The following is a 19,925-nucleotide window of genomic DNA, read 5'->3' as shown; positions in this document are numbered from 1 at the left end:
GAAACACAGATAAAAGCAACAAAGCGGAAAATTTGAGTTAGTGTTTGGTGCCTTTGCTATAAATATTAGCCTGGTCCCAGATCTGTTGTTATGTTGCCTTCTCCATTGTCAAGCCAAACAGCATGACAATTCCATAAGGAGTTGGCAAGAGAGCTGAATCAGACTAGCACCCAGGCTAACAACATTTAGCCATGTCATTTAAATATTAGTGACCTAGCTACTTATGTTAGCTAATAAACATACCACTGCCCAATTTGGTGTCCCAAATGGAACCCTATTCCCCATATAGTGCACACATTTTGACCAGAGGAATGGTCAAGTAGTGTACTATATAGGGTGAATGGTCTCTGGTCTAAAGTAGTGTACTATATAGGGTGAATGGTCTCTGGTCTAAAGTAGTGTACTATATAGGGGGAATGGTCTCTGGTCTAAAGTAGTTCACTATATATTTTGTGGTCCCGAGTGGCGCAGCGGTCTTAGGCACTGAATCTCAGTGCTAGAGGTGTCACTACAGACCCTGGTTCAATCCTGGGCTGTGTCACAACCGGCTGTGATCAGGAGTCCCATAGGCCACAATTGGCCTGCGTTGTCCGGGTCAGGGGAGGGTTTGTTCTTAACTGACAATAAAAAAATTAAATAAATATAGGGGGAATGGTCTCTGGTCTAAAGTAGTGCACTATATAGGTAATATCAGGCTATTTAGGACATAACAATAATATCACAATATATATTTTCATACATAATGACACCACACAAACAGCAACTTCAAACTACCAGTACTTTTCTTCTGATGAAAGCTCACCATAGCATTACTTTAGATCAAGGCTCTCTTGTGCTTGGTATATGTCCCCCATTCACAATACTCAGAACAGAACCCCCCATTCAAAATACTCAGAACCCACCAACTAGTAGGCTGCACAAATGGCACCCTATTCCCCATATAGTGCACTACTTTTTAGTGCACCGAATAGGGAGTAGGGTGCTATTTGGGCTGCATCCATAGGCTTCAACTCATAAATCACCTCACAAGTAATAATCATGAACATATTGAAGCCATTGGTCTCATATTGAAGTCATTGGACTCATATTGAAGTCAATGGTCTCATATTGAAGTCATTGGAATCATATTGAAGTCATTGGTCTCATATTGAAGTCATTGGTCTCATATTGAAGTCATTGGAATCATATTAAAGTCATTGGACACATATTGAAGTCATTGGTCTCATATTGAAGTCATTGGAATCATATTGAAGTCATTGGTCTCATACTGAAGTCATTGGTCTCATATTGAAGTCATTGGAATCATATTGAAGTCATTGGTCTCATACTGAAGTCATTGGTCTTATATTGAAGTCATTGGACTCATTGAAGTCCTTGTTATGATAAAACCTCATACACATATACCCACTAAATAAATACACGGTAGTAATATGGAAGTTATACAGAAGGGGGAAAAATAACACAATCTTGGCAGTTTGGTTGATTTGGCATTCTGGAGTTTTATAATACTTTGTGTGAGACAAAAATCACACATACTCGCTGTACACACACACACACACACACACACACACACACACACACACACACACACACACACACCGTAAAAGGGGATCACCTTTGAGTCGTATCATCATCATGATGACATCAGCGCGTAGCTGTGTTCTATTGGCTTTAGCACTTGATTAAACCATGCATCTCTAACTATTTACATACTTTGATAAAACTCTTGATAAAACTCTTTGTTGAAACTTTCCACAGTAACTGGGATTCAGAAAAAACTCAAGTTTCAATATAGGGTTGCAAAATCCAGTATTTTTCCCCCAAATTCCCAGGTTTTCTAAAACATGGTTGGAGGATTATGGATTTCGGGTTTATTTCTGTCTGATTCCAGAAAAATTCCAACCAGGATTTCTGGAAAATCAGGGAATTTGGGGAAAGTTACTGAAATTTTGCAACCCCAAATACAGTACAAGGTTTAATGTGTTTGTTTCTCATCCGGCTGTCTAAAATGTCCTCACAGCATTATAATTTAGAATAATCTCATAGGCAGAGGTTTATTTACATCCTGTGTCCACAAGCACATCCCAATCCTTTCAGATCATCGAAAGCAAGTCTTCAACACCTCGTCTTCTCCTCTTCCTCATCCTCTTCTTCCACCTACGATGAGTCATGGGAGGTAGATTGCTACTGGTCCCTTTTCACTGTGAAAAGTTCTCAAGTCACCCAGGTTCCAATATGAAAAGTTCTAGAAGTCCTGGTGGTTCCAAGGTTCCAGTGGAGTATCACTTCCTACTTCAGGACCAACCAACCACACAACATGGAGATGGTGTCATCCTATCCCAGAGATTTCTCTATTCTCCACCTAAAGATTCACGGGGGAAAAAGTCATATTGTGATCCTTCTCTTGAGGTTTTGTCAGTAGTGAAATGGTAAAGGGTTTCGTTTTTGGTCAAAGTCTTAAAGTCTTGAAGCAGAGTTAGTTGTCAAACATGTCCTCACCCGTTGTTAATGCAGAGAGAGAAAAGCTCAACCCAGTAGTAGAGAAGCTAGTCGGCTAGTTTTCAAACCCAGAAACACCTCCACATGCAGCACAGGCCATGTAAAACCTCACACGTGTTGTCATAGAAACCATCATGACACTTGCAACCACAAAGCTTCCACACGGTTAGACATCACTTGGGTGCAGTACTTGAGATGTCGCTCTCTGTAATTTTATTCATTCCTCCCTTTCTCTCTCTCCCTCCTTTGTTCCCTCCCTTCGTCTCCTCTCACTGTGTCTTTAGGCATGGTCATGCAACAAGCCCATAGCTGCCACCCACATTGGTCTGTCTCGTCTCCATCCCTCTCTCTCTCTATCTCTCCTTCTCTCACCTCATTCTCTCCCCCACTCAAATGCATCTACGATCTCTCCCTCCCTCCCTCCTCACTCTCTCCCCCACTCCAGCATCTCTCTCCCTCCCTCTCTTTCTCTCCTTCTTTCACCTTATTCTCTCCAAGGCATCTATGATATCTCTGTCCCTCCCCTCTCATCTGTATCTCTCCACCCCCAGGACTTTCCTCATGTGTTCATAGACTACGTAGGAGATGCTGACGGCAGGGATGACTTTCAGGAAGTTGGGGGCGATGCCGCGGTAGAGGCCGGCCACGCCCTCCTGGGTCACAATGTTCTGGAACAGACCTAGCATGGAGAGCTGAGGGCCGCCCTTCACAGAGGCTGGAGGAGGAGAGGAGGAAGAGGAGAGGGAGGAGGAGGGAGGGAGAGGAGGATAGGAGGAGGAGGAGGAGGAGAGGATAGAGAGCGTATGCACACATGGGGAAAAGTGACAGGTAGATAAATGTAGTTTAATGTTACCCCCTCTCACACAGCCACAACCCTGCCCCCCCACCTCCCCCTCTCACACACCCACACCCCTGCCCCCCCACCTCCCCCTCTCACACACCCACACCCCTACCCCCCACCTCCCCTCTCACACACCCACACCCCTGCCCCCCCACCTCCCCTCTCACACACCCACACCCCTACGCCCCACCTCCCCTCTCACACAGCCACACCCCTGCCCCCCCACCTCCCCCTCTCACACAGCCACACCCCTGCCCCCCCACCTCCCCCTCTCACACAGCCACACCCCTACCCCCCCACCTCCCCTCTCACACACCCACACCCCCCACCTCCCCTCTCACACAGCCACACCCCTGCCCCCCACCTCCCCTCTCACACACCCACACCCCTGCCCCCCCACCTCCCCCTCTCACACAGCCACACCCCTGCCCCCCACCTCCCCTCTCACACACCCACACCCCCCACCTCCCCTCTCACACAGCCACACCCCTGCCCCCCCCCACCTCCCCCTCTCACACAGCCACACCCCACCTCCCCCTCTCACACAGCCACACCCCTGCCCCCCCACCTCCCCCTCTCACACAGCCACACCCCTACCCCCCACCTCCCCTCTCACACACCCACACCCCCCACCTCCCCTCTCACACAGCCACACCCCTGCCCCCCCACCTCCCCCTCTCACACAGCCACACCCCTACCCCCCACCTCACACAGCCACACCCCTGCCCCCCCACCTCCCCCTCTCACACAGCCACACCCCTACCCCCCACCTCACACAGCCACACCCCTGCCCCCCCACCTCCCCCTCTCACACAGCCACAGCCCTACCCCCCCACCTCCCCTCACACACAGCCACACCCCTGCCCCCCCACCTCCCCCTCTCACACAGCCACACCCCTACCCCCCACCTCACACAGCCACACCCCTGCCCCCCCACCTCCCCCTCTCACACAGCCACAGCCCTACCCCCCCACCTCCCCTCTCACACACCCACACCCCTGCCCCCCCTGTCTCACCCTGTGCCTGCATGCGTGTCCTGACCAGAGCCAGAGGGTAACTGGCTAGTTGACCACAGGTACTGGACATGGTCCCACACCCCACCAACACGAAAACACCTGGGTCTGCTGAATCTGTGTGCCTCGCTAGCCACGCATTCTTCATAGTCTGGGAGAGAGGAAGTAGAGAGAGGGGAGAGAGGGGGGGAGAGAGAGGAGAGGGAGGGGAGAGAGAGGGTGAGAGAGAGAGGGGAGAGAGAGAGAGCAAAAGGGGAGAGAGAGAAGAGAGAGAGAGAGCGAGAGAGGGAGGAGAGAGAGAGAGGGAGGGAGGGGGGGAGAGAGAGAGAGAGAGAGAGAGAGAGAGCGAGAGAGGGAGGGAGGGGAGAGAGGGTGAGAGAGAGCGAGGGGAGAGAGAGAGCGAGGGGAGAGAGAGAGCGAGGGGAGAGAGAGAGGGAGGGGAGAGAGAGGGTGAGAGAGAGAGACATTACAAACTACATTAGTGATGTAGTCCCCCCCCCACACACCTCGTAGACGGCGAGGTCAATGCCAGCGTAGGGTATGATGCCTATGATGTTGGGTACGTATCCTTTATAGAAGGCCATGATGCCCTCCCTGTGAAGGATCTGTCTGGCACAGTCTAACACACTGGTGTACTGGCCTGTCTTCCCCAGGGTCAGACGAGTCTTCAGGACCTGGGCGAGGGAGGGAGGGAGGGAGGGAGGGAGGGAGGGAGGGAGGGGAGAGTTTGTTAATGCATGTGGGAGTAATAATGTTTTTCCACATCAGTGTATGTGTGTGTATACAAATGTGTGACTGTGTGTATTTTTGAGTGTGTGTGTGCTGGAGTGCATGCGTAAATGTGTTTATTTTCGTGTGTATTTTACTGTGTGTGTGTGTACATTATTTTAGTGTGTGTGTGTGTGTATTGTAATGTGTGTGTGTGTGTATTTTAGTGTGTTTATGTGTATTTTAATGTGTGTGTTTATGTGTTTTTTAATGTGTGTATTTTAGTGTGTGTATGTGTGTGTATTTTTGAGTGTGAGTGTGTGTGTGAGTGTGAATGTGTGTGAGTGTGTGTGAGTGTGTGTGTGAGTGTGTATGAGTGTGTGTGTGAGTGTGTGTGTGAGTGTGTGTGTGTGAGTGTGTGAGTGTGTGAGTGTGTGAGTGTGTGAGTGTGTGAGTGTGTGAGTGTGTGAGTGTGTGCGTATGTGAGTGCGTATGTGAGTGCGTATGTGAGTGCGTATGTGAGTGCGTATGTGAGTGCGTGTGTGAGTGCGTATGTGAGTGCGTGTGTGAGTGCGTGTGTGAGTGCGTATGTGAGTGCGTATGTGAGTGTGTATGTGAGTGTGTATGTGAGTGTGTATGCTCTAACCTCCATAGGGTAGATGGCTGTCTGAGCAGTAGCTCCTGCTAATGACCCAGCTACAAACCTCTCATGAACCCTCAGAGGTCCCCTCTCCTTACTGCCACGCATCCACCTCTTGATCTACAGAGAGGAGAGGAGAGGAGAGGAGAGAGAGAGAGGAAGGGATGGATGGATGGAGAGAATGTAGAGAGAGGAAGAGAGAAAGAGGGAATGGACAAGGATGACAGGGAGAGAGGGGGATAAGTCAGATAAGGGAGGAAGAGTTGGAGAGTCAATGACAGAGATAGGGGAAGACAGACAGAGGGAGAGATAGAGAGGAAGGAAGAGAGAGGGAGAGACAGAGAGAGAGGAAGAGAGACAGAGAGAGGGAGAGATAGAGAGGAAGAAAGAGAGAGAGAGAGAGAGAGAGAGAGAGAGAGGGAGAGGGAGGGAGAGAATATAGAGAGAGGAAGAGAGAAAGAGGGAATGGACAAGGATGACAGGGAGAGAGGGGGATAAGTCAGATAAGGGAGGAAGTGTGGTGAGGTGTGGTGTGGTGTGGTGAGGTGTGGCGTAGTGTAGTGTGGTGTGGTGTAGGGTGGTGTAGTGTGATGTGGTGTGGTGTGGTGTGGTGAGGTGTAGCGTAGTGTAGTGTGGTGTGGTGTAGGGTGGTGTAGTGTGATGTGGTGTGGTGAGGTGTGGTGTAGTGTAGTGTAGTGTGGTGTAGTGTAGTGTAGTGTGGTGAGGTGTGGTGTGGTGTGGTGTGGTGTGGTGTGGCGTAGTGTGGTGTAGTGTAGTGTGGTGTGGTGTGGTGTGGTGTGGTGAGGTGTAGTGTAGTGTGATGTGGTGTAGTGTAGTGTGATGTGGTGTAGTGTGGTGTGGTGTGGTGTAGATTAGTGTACTGTGGTGTGGTGTGGTGTGGTGTAGTGTAGTGTACTGTGGTGTGGTGTAGTGTAGTGTAGTGTAGTGTAGTGTGGTGTGGTGTAGAGTAGTGTAGTGTGGTGTAGTGTGTTGTGGTGTAGTGTGGTGTGGTGTGGTGTAGAGTGGTGTGGTGTAGATTAGTGTACTGTGGTGTGGTGTAGTGTAGTGTAGTGTGGTGTAGAGTAGTGTAGTGTGGTGTGGTGTGGTGTGGTGTAGGGTAGTGTACTGTGGTGTGGTGTAGTGTGGTGTAGTGTACTGTGGTGTGGTGTAGGGTAGTGTACTGTGGTGTGGTGTAGTGTGGTGTAGTGTACTGTGATGTGGTGTGGTGTAATGTGGTGTGGTGTGGTGTAGTGTAGTGTAGTGTAGAGTAGTGTACTGTGGTGTGGTGTAGTGTGGTGTGGTGTAGAGTAGTGTAGTGTGGTGTGGTGTGGTGCAGTGTAGTGTGGTGTACTGTGGTGTGGTGTAGAATAGTGTGGTGTGGTGTAGTGTACTGTGGTGTGGTGTAGAATAGTGTGGTGTAGTGTAGTGTAGTGTAGTGTAGTGTAGTGTAGTGTGGTGTGGTGTGGTGTGGTGTAGAGTAGTGTAGTGTGGTGTGGTGCAGTGTAGTGTGGTGTACTGTGGTGTGGTGTAGAATAGTGTGGTGTGGTGTAGTGTAGTGTACTGTGGTGTAGAATAGTGTGGTGTAGTGTGGTGTAGTGTAGTGTAGTGTAGTGTAGTGTAGTGTGGTGTGGTGTGGTGTGGTGTGGTGTGGCGTAGCGTAGCGTGGCGTAGTGTAGTGAGGTGTGGTGTAGTGTGGTGTAGTGTAGTGTAGTGTGGGGTGGTGTGGTGTAGTGTGGTGTAGTGTAGTGTATTGTGGTGTGATGTAGTGTAGTGTAGTGTGGTGTAGTGTGGTGTAGTGTAGTGTAGTGTGATGTAGTGTAGTGTGGTGTGATGTAGTGTAGTGTAGTGTAGTGTAGTGTAGTGTAGTGTAGTGTGGTGTAGTGTAGCGTAGTGTGGTGTAGTGTGGTGTAGTGTGGTGTGGTGTAGAGTAGTGTGGTGTAGTGTGGTATAGTGTAGTGTGGTGTGGTGTAGTGTGGTGTAGTGTAGTGTAGTGTAGTGTGGTGTAGCGTAGTGTAGTGTGGTGTGGTGTAGCGTAGTGTAGTGTAGCGTAGTGTAGTGTGGTGTAGTATAGTGTAGTGTGGTGTGGTGTGGTGTAGTGTAGTGTGGTGTAGTGTGGTGTAGTGTAGCGTAGTGTGGTGTGGTGTAGCGTAGTGTGGTGTGGTGTGATGTAGTGTGGTGTAGTGTGATGTAGTGTGGTGTACTGTGGTGTAGTGTAGTGTGGTGTGGTGTGATGTAGTGTGGTGTGGTGTAGTGTAGTGTAGTGTATTGTAGTGTGATGTAGTGTGGTGTACTGTGGTGTAGTGTAGTGTGGTGTGGTGTGGTGTAGTGTAGTGTGGTGTAGCGTAGCGTAGCGTAGTGTGGTGTAGTGTAGTGTGGTGTGGTGTGGTGTAGCGTAGCGTAGTGTAGTGTAGTGTAGTGTAGTGTGGTGTGGTGTGGTGTAGCGTAGTGTGGTGTGGTGTGGTGTAGCGTAGTGTAGTGTAGTGTGGTGTAGTGTGGTGTGGTGTAGCGTGGTGTGGTGTGGTGTAGCGTAGTGTAGTGTACTGTGGTGTAGTGTAGTGTAGTGTAGTGTAGTGTACTGTGGTGTGGTGTGGTGTAGTGTAGTGTAGTGTGGTGTAGTGTGATGTAGTGTGGTGTAGTGTAGCGTAGCGTGGTGTGGTGTAGTGTAGTGTGATGTAGTGTGGTGTAGTGTGATGTAGTGTGGTGTACTGTGATGTAGTGTAGTGTGGTGTGGTGTGATGTAGTGTGGTGTAGTGTATTGTAGTGTAGTGTATTGTAGTGTGATGTAGTGTGGTGTACTGTGGTGTAGTGTAGTGTGGTGTGGTGTGGTGTAGTGTAGTGTGGTGTAGTGTAGTGTGGTGTAGCGTAGTGTAGTGTGGTGTAGCGTAGTGTAGTGTGGTGTAGTGTAGTGTGGTGTGGTGTAGCGTAGTGTAGCGTGGTGTGGTGTAGCATAGTGTGGTGTGGTGTGGTGTAGCGTAGTGTAGTGTGGTGTAGTGTAGTGTGGTGTGGTGTAGCGTAGTGTAGCGTGGTGTGGTGTAGCATAGTGTGGTGTGGTGTGGTGTAGCGTAGTGTAGTGTGGTGTAGTGTAGTGTGGTGTAGCATAGTGTAGTGTGGTGTAGTGTAGTGTAGTGTAGTGTGGTGTGGTGTGGTGTAGCGTAGCGTGGTGTGGTGTGGTGTAGCGTAGTGTAGTGTGGTGTGGTGTGGTGTAGTGTGGTGTAGTGTGATGTAGTGTGGTGTAGTGTGGTGTAGTGTGGTGTAGTGTAGCGTAGCGTGGTGTGGTGTAGTGTAGTGTGATGTAGTGTGGTGTAGTGTGATGTAGTGTGGTGTACTGTGATGTAGTGTAGTGTGGTGTGGTGTGATGTAGTGTGGTGTAGTGTAGTGTAGTGTATTGTAGTGTAGTGTATTGTAGTGTGATGTAGTGTGGTGTACTGTGGTGTAGTGTAGTGTGGTGTGGTGTGGTGTAGTGTAGTGTGGTGTAGCGTAGTGTAGTGTGGTGTAGCGTAGTGTAGTGTGGTGTAGTGTAGTGTGGTGTGGTGTAGCGTAGTGTAGCGTGGTGTGGTGTAGCATAGTGTGGTGTGGTGTGGTGTAGCGTAGTGTAGTGTGGTGTAGTGTAGTGTGGTGTGGTGTAGCGTAGTGTAGCGTGGTGTGGTGTAGCATAGTGTGGTGTGGTGTGGTGTAGCGTAGTGTAGTGTGGTGTAGTGTAGTGTGGTGTAGCATAGTGTAGTGTGGTGTAGTGTAGTGTAGTGTAGTGTGGTGTGGTGTGGTGTAGCGTAGCGTGGTGTGGTGTGGTGTAGCGTAGTGTAGTGTAGTGTAGTGTAGCGTAGTGTAGTGTAGTGTGGTGTAGTGTGATGTAGTGTGGTGTACTGTGGTGTAGTGTAGTGTAGTGTAGTGTAGTGTAGTGTGGTGTGATGTAGTGTGGTGTAGTGTAGTGTAGTGTAGTGTAGTGTAGTGTGGTGTGGTGTGGTGTAGTGTAGTGTGGTGTAGTGTAGTGTGGTGTAGTGTAGTGTGATGTAGTGTAGTGTAGTGTAGTGTAGTGTGGTGTAGGTTAGTGTAGTGTGGTGTAGCGTAGTGTAGTGTGGTGTGGTGTAGCGTAGTGTGGTGTAGTGTAGTGTAGTGTAGTGTGGTGTGGTGTAGCGTAGTGTAGTGTAGTGTAGTGTGGTGTGGTGTGGTGTGGTGTGGTGTAGTGTAGTGTGATGTAGTGTGGTGTGATGTAGTGTAGTGTAGTGTAGTGTGGTGTGATGTAGTGTAGTGTAGTGTAGTGTAGTGTGGTGTAGTGTGGTGTAGCGTAGTGTAGTGTGGTGTAGCGTAGCGTAGTGTGGTGTAGTGTAGCGTAGTGTGGTGTAGTGTAGCGTAGTGTGGTGTGGCGTAGCGTAGTGTAGTGTGGTGTAGCGTAGTGTAGTGTGGTGTAGCGTAGTGTAGTGTAGTGTAGTGTAGTGTGGTGTGGTGTGGTGTAGTGTAGTGTGGTGTAGTGTAGTGTAGTGTGGTGTAGTGTAGCGTAGTGTGGTGTGGTGTAGAGTAGTGTAGTGTGGTGTAGTGTAGTGTAGTGTAGTGTGGTATAGTGTAGTGTAGTGTAGTGTAGTGTAGTGTAGTGTAGTGTGGTGTGGTGTGGTGTGGTGTAGGTTAGTGTAGTGTGGTGTAGCGTAGTGTAGTGTGGTGTAGCGTAGTGTAGTGTAGTGTGGCGTAGTGTAGTGTAGTGTGGTGTAGTGTAGTGTGGTGTAGGTTAGTGTAGTGTGGTGTAGCGTAGTGTAGTGTGGTGTAGTGTAGCGTAGTGTGGCGTAGTGTAGTGTGGTGTAGTGTAGTGTAGTGTGGTGTGGTGTGGTGTAGTGTAGTGTGGTGTAGTGTAGCGTAGTGTGGTGTGGTGTAGTGTGGTGTGGTGTAGAGTAGTGTAGTGTGGTGTAGCGTGGTGTAGTGTAGTGTAGTGTAGTGTGGTATAGTGTAGTGTAGTGTGGTATAGTGTAGTGTAGTGTGGTGTAGCGTAGTGTAGTGTGGTGTAGTGTAGCGTGGTGTGGTGTAGCGTAGTGTGGTGTAGTGTAGTGTAGTGTGGTGTGGTGTGGTGTAGCGTAGTGTAGTGTGGTGTGGTGTAGCGTAGTGTGGTGTAGTGTAGTGTAGTGTGGTGTGGTGTAGCGTAGTGTAGTGTAGTGTAGTGTAGTGTAGTGTAGTGTGGTGTGGTGTGGTGTAGCGTAGTGTGGTGTGGTGTAGTGTAGTGTGATGTGGTGTAGTGTAGTGTAGTGTGATGTGGTGTAGTGTAGTGTGGTGTAGTGTAGCGTAGTTTGGTGTAGTGTGGTGTAGTGTGGTGTGGTGTGGTGTAGGTTAGTGTAGTGTGGTGTAGCGTAGTGTAGTGTGGTGTAGTGTAGTGTGGTGTGGTGTGGTGTAGCGTAGCGTAGCGTGGTGTGGTGTGGTGTGGTGTGGTGTAGCGTAGTGTGGTGTAGTGTAGTGTAGTGTGGTGTAGCGTAGTGTAGTGTAGTGTAGCGTAGTGTAGTGTAGTGTAGCGTAGTGTGGTGTGGTGTGGTGTAGTGTGATGTGGTGTAGTGTAGTGTGGTGTGGTGTAGTGTGGTGTAGTGTAGCGTAGTGTGGTGTAGTGTGGTGTGGTGTAGAGTAGTGTAGTGTGGTGTGGTGTAGAGTAGTGTAGTGTGGTGTGGTGTAGTGTAGTATAGTGTAGTGTAGTGTGGTGTAGTGTAGTGTGGTGTGGTGTGGTGTGGGAGTGTACTGTGGTGTAGTGTAGTGTAGTGTAGTGTAGTGTACTGTGGTGTGGTGTAGTGTAGTGTGGTGTGGTGTAGTGTAGTGTGGTGTAGCGTAGTGTGGTGTGGTGTAGCGTAGTGTAGCGTGGCGTAGCGTGGCGTAGTGTAGTGTGGTGTGGTGTAGTGTAGTTGTCTGTGGCTCCCAGTCCCGCTCCACTCCACCTGTTCGTAGGCCCAGAACTTGATGGCGGTCTCGGGGGCGATCTTCAGGACGTTGACCCCGTTGCCCCTCCACAGGGAACTGAACCCCCCCTCTTTCACCATGGCCCTCAGCCCACTGATCATGTTCCCCACCCCAAGGGCCCCTGCAGGGTTCCCTGGGGTCGAGCCATGCACCTGGGGGGGACAGACACAGACTATCAGGAGGGGTGTCCTAAATGACACCCTCTTTAGTACACTGCTTTTGACACACCCTCTAGGCACTCTTATTCAGACCTGACTAGTGGATCATGTCATAATATTATGAGCACAGAGTGATCTGGAGTGAACACATGATGTACAGTACACAAGTTAGAGAACGACTCTGTAGTTAGAATCTTTCAGTGGTGATACTTCACATTCCCACCAGGTGGCGCTGAACACACATCTCCACCTCAGGACCAGATCTAGGAACAGTTTATCTTCCCCCTATCCTAACCTGAACCATTTAGAGGAGACATGTGAAGCTGAACTTAGACCAGTGTGTAGGGGCAACTTCATTTCACCAACCATCTTCCTCCCCTCTCCTCTCCTCTCCTCTCCCCCTCTCCTTTTCTCTAGTCTGCTCACCTCACCTCTCCTCCCCTCTCCTCTTATCTTCTCTCCTTTCCTCTAGTCTCCTCCCCTTTCCTCTACTCAACTCTCCCTTCCTCCCCTCTCCTCCCCTCTCCTTTCCTCTCCTCTAGACTCCTACCCTCCACTCTCCTTTTCTTTTCTCTCCTCTCCCTAAATTCCTATTCTCCTCTTCTGTCCTCTCTTCTCTTCTTCTCTCCTCACCTGCAGGAAGACTTTAAGGCGGTCCAGTGGCGCGGTGCCTGTCCGGGAGACTGATCCTGCCATAGCTCCAGCCACCAGCTGTCTCCAGACGAAGCCTGACTTCTTCTCCTGCTCGGAGAACTCATCAGGACAGGTCAGGTTGTCTCCTATGTCCAGCATCTAGACAGAGAGAGAGAGGGGGGAAGGAGGGACAGGGGGAAGGGGAAAGAGGTAGGGGGAGAAGGGAGAGGTAGGGATGGAGGGGGGAGGAGGGAGAGGTGGGAGGGACGGGGGAGGAGGGAGAGGTAGGGGGGGGGGGGAGGGAGAGGAGGGAGAGGTAGGGATAGAGGGGGAGGAGAGAAAGGGAGAGGAAGAGAAAGAGGGAGGGGGGAGTCATTTGACAATCTACTTAGTTATTAAACATCAACGTTTTCATATTGGAATCCAGGCTACATCTCTGCTGTGTTTCCAGTGTGTGTGTGTGTGTGTGTGTGTGTACATCCGTCCATGCGAGTGTGTGTGTGTGACTCACATGAGAGTGTTTCCAGTAGCGAGAGATGTCTTCCAGACTGTGTATGGGGTTGAACAGGAAGTGATCTCGCCACTCATCCCAGTCTATGGTCATGTTACCATCCCTGTCAATACTGACCAGAGACAGAGAGAGAGAATGTTACGCATAGCACGACACGTACACACACACAGACGGACAAACACACACACAGACGGACAAACACACACACAGACGGACACACTAGGGCTGACTCCATTTAGTGGACTGGTGGATTGTTCGGGTTGATAGGCTGTTGGTCGACCGATATTTCTTTAGTCCAGTAGTAACACATTATTATATCTTTATTTTGTACAAGACACCATCTGATTGGCTCCTGTCTGAGTGGACTGATCCATTGTGGAGGCCGTGGGGGTGGCACAGTCCATCACTCTAATACACGTGACACTGAAATTGTATATGGTTATATTATGTTAAAATAATGGTGCAACAATAATAAATCAAATATTATTTCATAAACAAATGCTCTTTCTCCCGCGTTGGATACGGTCGCTGTCCGCGGTTCTGAAACATATTCTTCAGTGCGCCGTAGAATTGCCACCTTTCCCTGACAAGTTAACCAGCATATTGGGAGTGAGAACAATGTGGAGGAGGCAGCAGCAGCAGAGACCAGGAAACAGCCCTTGCCTTGAGCCTAATTGTCTAAGAAAATTGAGGAGAGAGGAAACTATTTAACTAGATCTATAATCAATAGCCTAACTGTTAAGTGTACCAGGCTTTATAAATCATCCATATATATATATCTACAGAAATAAGACACATCCTGTTTGAGTGTTTGTTTAACAGCCTACTGACTCCATGAGCACCAAACCTCATGCAACGGCAAAATGTTGGAGAAAGTCATTTCACAGATTGGTGTGTTTTTAATCTTTGCTATGCTGTAATAAAGACTTTACAAATGTTTCCCGTTAGAACAGACTGGTATTAGTTATACGTTATCGAGTGTTGTTTCCACTGTTCCAAACAGGCAGAACTAAATATATTGTAATCTAACAGCACCTGTTTGTCACACACAGCTCTCGCTCCTACACCTTCCTTTATCTGGATCTCCTGTAGACATAATAAACACACAGCTCTCGCTCCTACACCTTCCTTTATCTGGATCTCCTGTAGACATAATAAACACACAGCTCTCGCTCCTACACCTTCCTTTATCTGGATCTCCTGTAGACATAATAAACACACAGCTCTCACACCTACACCTTCCTTTATCTGGATCTCCTGTAGACATAATAAACACACAGCTCTCACTCCTACACCTTCCTTTATCTGGATCTCCTGTAGACATAATAAACACACAGCTCTCACTCCTACACCTTCCTTTATCTGGATCTCCTGTAGACATAATAAACACACAGCTCTCGCTCCTATACCTTCCTTTATCTGGATCTCCTGTAGACATAATAAACACACAGCTCTCACTCCTACACCTTCCTTTATCTGGATCTCCTGTAGACATAATAAACACACAGCTCTCACTCCTTGTAACGGCTGTCTTCTGTAAAAATGGACCAAGGCGCAGCAGGTATGGGAATACTCATCTTTAATTAAAATAAAGGAGTAGAGCATCCACTTAACAATTCAAACAATATATCAGACAGGAACAGTTTTGCAGGCACACAACACGCAGTGCAAAAACAACTACCCCCAAAACCAAGTGACAAACATACTCCTACATATATGACTCCCAATCAGGAACAACGATCCCCAGCTGTTCCTGATCAGGAGTCACAAGACCAACACAGAACAATCACACACACAAGACTGCCACGTCCTGACCCCAAAACTACAACAACAGCTCCATCTGCTGGTCAGGACGTGACACTCCTACACCTTCCTTTATCTGGATCTCCTGTAGACATAATAAACACACAGCTCTCGCTCCTATACCTTCCTTTATCTGGATCTCCTGTAGACATAATAAACACACAGCTCTCGCTCCTATACCTTCCTTTATCTGGATCTCCTGTAGACATAATAAACACACAGCTCTCACTCCTACACCTTCCTTTATCTGGATCTCCTGTAGACATAATAAACACACAGCTCTCGCTCCTATTCCTTCCTTTATCTGGATCTCCTGTAGTCTCCACAACTAAGTCAAATGTCTTCCACAGATCTGACTTCCCCTTTCCCTCCTGAGCAACCAGTAAACATTAGACCGCTTCCAGTTTCTTTTTCACGTCCTCCGCATCCATTTTGTTGTCACGTGTTACTGTGTTTGGAGTTTGTTATAACCAATTTATTGATGTGATTATGATATTCTATAGGTCAGGTCCTATAGGTCAGGTCCTATTGGTCAGGTCCTATTGGTCAGGTCCTATTGGTCAGGTCATATTGGTCAGGTCCTATTGGTCAGGTCCTATAGGTCAGGTCCTATAGGTCAGGTCCTATTGGTCAGGTCCTATTGGTCAGGTCCTATAGGTCAGGTCCTATTGGTCAGGTCCTATAGGTCAGGTCCTATTGGTCAGGTCCTATTGGTCAGGTCCTATAGGTCAGGTCCTATTGGTCAGGTCCTATTGGTCAGGTCCTATAGGTCAGGTCCTATTGGTCAGGTCCTATTGGTCAGGTCCTATAGGTCAGGTCCTATTGGTCAGGTCCTATTGGTCAGGTCCTATTGGTCAGGTCCTATAGGTCAGGTCCTATAGGTCAGGTCCTATTGGTCAGGTCCTATTGGTCAGGTCCTATAGGTCAGGTCCTATTGGTCAGGTCCTATTGGTCACACGCATGCGATGCTTACATGTTTCACATAAAGAGAGCAGGGTTGAGGGAATAGGGAATGTTGTTCCTAATAGGAACAAGGGTTGAGGGAAAAGGGAATGTTGTTCCTAATAGGAACAAGGGTTGAGGGGAAAGGGAATGTTGTTCCTAAACAAATGAGGTTATTTCGTTAACAGAACTTTTCAGTCAGAAACAAGTAAGAAACTAAATGGCTGAAATGACGTCACAGCTTCAGCACAGATAGCGCAATAAACTCTCAGCTGTGCTGTGGTGCCTTTTCTCTGCAGTAGGAGGAGAGAGAGAGAGAGACAACGTGCACAAGTCACACAGGCACTTTCTTTAACACAGTGTGACCATCGGGCTCTTTCTTGAGTCATTTGTGCGTCTTAATTATTTAATCAAACAGTGTGCTTAAAGCATCAGACAAGCTCAGTGCATATGTTGTTGGTTTTATTCAAACACATAGTGGGTGTGTCTGTCTATATACGGAAAAATACTTTTCAACATTTCAACCAATCGATTGGTCAAAAGAACTGGACGACTCTCGGTTGACCAAGACAACCCTAGAAGACACACACACACACACACACACACACACACACACACACACACACACACACACACACACACACACACACACACACACACACACACACACGGACGGACGGACACACACATGCATGGACGAACACACACACACACACACACGCACACACACACGCACACACACACACACACACACACACACACACACACACCACACACACACACACACACACACGCATGGACGAACACACACACACACACACACACACACACACACACACACACACACACACACACACACACACACACACACACACACACACACACTCACACACACACACACACACACACATACACACACACACACACACACACACACACACACACACACACACACACACACACCCCACACATGGACGGACACACACATGCATGGACGAACACACACACACACACACACACATGGACGGACACACACATGCATGGACGAACACACACACACACACACACACACACACACATGGACGGACACACACACACACACACACACACACACACACACACACACACACACACACACACACACACACACACACACACACACACACACACACACACACACACGGACGGACACACACATGCATGGACGAACACACACACACACACACACACACACACACACACACACACACACACACACACACACACACACACACAAAATATAGTTGTCCGACAACTCCAATTGTAGAATACAAAGCCATTCTACAATTCATACTAGATTGTGCAATTACAGCATAGATATAACCAGAGTAGACTGTATCATTATAGCGTAGATATGAGTAGAGTAGATTGTACAGACCTCTTCATGATCGTGGCAGCCTCCTTTAGACTCACAGCTATTCCCAGAGTTTGAAGGGACTGCTGAATCTCTGATACATCTATCTCACCTGCAAACACAGTGTCCACGTCAGAGTTGGTGTGTATTTTGATTGTGTTTTTCAGTGTGTATTTTATTCACATACCTTACGTACGTACGCAACGCAAGAACCCAGTGAGCTTTGCAAAATTGGCTATATTCTATATTTGCATCAAGTTACAAATTGTGAGTCTGAACACGTCTGTGTATTTTAGTTAAACAACTACAGAGGATCTCCATTTAGCTCATTGTAATTCTGGAGCCCCCGTACGTATGTAGGGTCCATATTTATCTTTACAAACCGTCATTGTTGCGGTCCAGGCTGCGGAACATGAGTCGGAGCTCTTCCTCGTGGGAGCGGAGGTACTGCCTGAACTCCTGGAAGTCCAACTCTCCATCATTGTTGCTGTCCCCCTCCTTGACAATCTGCTGGGGAGGGGGCACAGAAGGGTGGTGGAGAGGGGGTGGAGGAGCGGTGTAGGGGCAGAGGTGGTGGTGGAGAGGGGAAGGGGGAGGGGGAGGAGGAGGTGGTGGGGTTGAAGAGATGGGGGAGTGGAAAGGTGGTGGGGGGGCACAGGGTGGAAGGATAGAGAGGGAGATGGAGAGATGTGGGGCGAGGAGAGAGAGAGGAGAGGTGGGGGCGGAGGAGATGGAGAGATGTGGGGCGAGGAGAGAGAGAGGAGAGGTGGGGGAGGAGGAGATGGAGAGATGTGGGGCGAGGAGAGAGAGAGGAGAGGTGGGGGAGGAGGAGAGGGAGAGATGTGGGGCGAGGAGAGAGAGAGGAGAGGTGGGGGAGGAGGAGAGGGAGAGATGTGGGGCGAGGAGAGAGAGAGGAGAGGTGGGGGAGGAGGAGAGGGAGAGATGTGGGGCGAGGAGAGAGAGAGGAGAGGTGGGGGAGGAGGAGATGGAGAGATGTGGGGCGAGGAGAGAGAGAGGAGAGGTGGGGGAGGAGGAGAGGGAGAGATGTGGGGCGAGGAGAGAGAGAGGAGAGGTGGGGGAGGAGGAGAGGGAGAGATGTGGGGCGAGGAGAGAGAGAGGAGAGGAGAGGTGGGGGAGGAGGAGATGGAGAGGAGGTAGAAGAGTTGCCAAAATGGTTAGGAACAGGAGGAAGTGGTGGATGGGATGTTAATGTGGAGGTGAAAGGAGGGAAGAAGATGCAAAGCCAGCCGGATGCAAAGACAAGAAGCAAAATCAATACACTGAAACTGACAGACAACCTGAGAAAGACAGAGTTACAAACCACTCTGAGGTCAATCCTGGGTCAGTCACATTACATCACAGACACATTGACATTTATTTGATGCATTCCAAATGGTACCCTATATAGTACACTACTCTAGACCAGAGACCATTCCTCCTATATAGTAGCCTTGGTTTGTTCAAGCCGGAACAGCTCAAAGGGGCAGGAACCTATTTCCTGTCTCTGTAGGGTGAGGCAGCTTGATGTACCAGTACATCCCCTGGACAGGACACTAGTCTATCTCCTGTTTCTGTGGTGTGAGGCAGCTTGATGTACCAGTACATCCCCTGGACAGGACACTAGTCTATCTCCTGTTTCTGTGGTGTGAGGCAGCTTGATGTACCAGTACATCCCCTGGACAGGACACTAGTCTATCTCCTGTTTCTGTGGTGTGAGGCAGCTTGATATACCAGTACATCCCCTGGACAGGACACTAGTCTATCTCCTGTTTCTGTGGTGTGAGGCAGCTTGATGTACCAGTACATCCCCTGGACAGGACACTAGTCTATCTCCTGTTTCTGTAGTGTGAGGCTGCTTTCACCCCCTGGACAGGACACTAGTCTATCTCCTGTTTCTGTAGTGTGAGGCTGCTTTCACCCCATGGACAGGACACTAGTCTATCTCCTGTTTCTGTGGTGTGAGGCTGCTTTCACCCCCTGGACAGGACACTAGTCTATCTCCTGTTTCTGTAGTGTGAGGCTGCTTTCACCCCCTGGACAGGACACTAGTCTATCGCAGGGCCTTACCCCCAGTCCATCTAATGAATGTTCTCTTTGGTATGACTCAGCCGGAGATCAAACTCCCAACCTTCCAATCTCAGGGCGGCCACTGAGTTGGTCTTTTGACAGTAGCATAGGGCAAGAAGTAGTGCACTATATAAGGAATAGGGTGCCATCAGAGACTCAAGCCAATGTTTGTTAGTCATGGACACAGTAGGCCTGCTCTTTAAATCTAGTCCTTCACACAGCTCCAGTCAACCTGTCTGTTTACCAACCTCCAACCAGCCCTACTCCCTGGTTAACAACACAACTTTATTCTCCCCTGCCGTAATGCAGCACACACACACGTGTTGCCATAGGTAACTGAGTAATCTGTGTTCTCTGCTCCTCAACCCCCAGGGTCACAACTCAGCACAACTAACATTCCACAGGAAGAGGAGGAGGAGGGGGAACGGAGGATGAAGAGTAGGAAGAGGGGAAAGGAGATAGGGAATGGAAGAGGACAATGAGGAGGGCAGGACGGGAGATGAGGAAGATGAGGAGAGGAAAGAAGGAAAGGTAGGATGAGGGGAGAGAAGGCAGAGTTCTGGGTTGTCGTCCTGGCAACAACAGTAATACTCTCAGCCTTCCAAAAATCATCCTTCATGAAAAAGAACTACACAAAACCTCTTCTATGCAGAGACTTGTAGGGATTGTGTAGTGAATGTGTAGTTTACTCAAGATACACAAGTAGAGTTGTGTAGTGTTCAGTAGGAAAACAGTCGTGTTTCCAGTAGTAATCAGGTAGAGTTGTGTAGTGTTCAGTAGGAAAACAGTCGTGTTTCC

At 48.9% G+C, this 19,925-nt stretch overlaps 1 protein-coding gene across 2 annotated transcripts in view; it reads right to left on the bottom strand.

The window, feature by feature from the left end:
- Nucleotides 1-1,474: 1,474 nt before the first annotated feature.
- LOC106594414 (mitochondrial adenyl nucleotide antiporter SLC25A23) overlaps nt 1,475-19,925 on the bottom strand; it is a 34,631-nt gene continuing 16,180 nt past the window's right edge. The window contains exons 2-10 of one of the 2 annotated variants that reach the window (XM_045690805.2): nt 17,444-17,570; nt 17,085-17,172; nt 12,923-13,034; nt 12,412-12,570; nt 11,599-11,772; nt 5,708-5,821; nt 4,860-5,027; nt 4,357-4,504; nt 1,475-3,214 (exon numbers count right to left, since the gene is read on the bottom strand). In XM_045690805.2, coding sequence (XP_045546761.1) covers nt 3,027-3,214; nt 4,357-4,504; nt 4,860-5,027; nt 5,708-5,821; nt 11,599-11,772; nt 12,412-12,570; nt 12,923-13,034; nt 17,085-17,172; nt 17,444-17,570 — 1,278 coding nt within the window. In that variant the 3' untranslated portion in view covers nt 1,475-3,026. The remainder of the gene's footprint in view (nt 3,215-4,356; nt 4,505-4,859; nt 5,028-5,707; nt 5,822-11,598; nt 11,773-12,411; nt 12,571-12,922; nt 13,035-17,084; nt 17,173-17,443; nt 17,571-19,925) is intronic. The other variant, XM_045690806.2, reaches the window with a different exon arrangement.

This window comes from Salmo salar, chromosome 12, assembly GCF_965601325.2.
Source record: "Salmo salar chromosome 12, fSalSal1, whole genome shotgun sequence".
Lineage (NCBI taxonomy): Eukaryota > Metazoa > Chordata > Actinopteri > Salmoniformes > Salmonidae > Salmo > Salmo salar.
The sequence above is the reverse complement of the archived record's forward strand: the minus strand, read 5'-3'. Positions and strand labels throughout refer to the sequence as shown.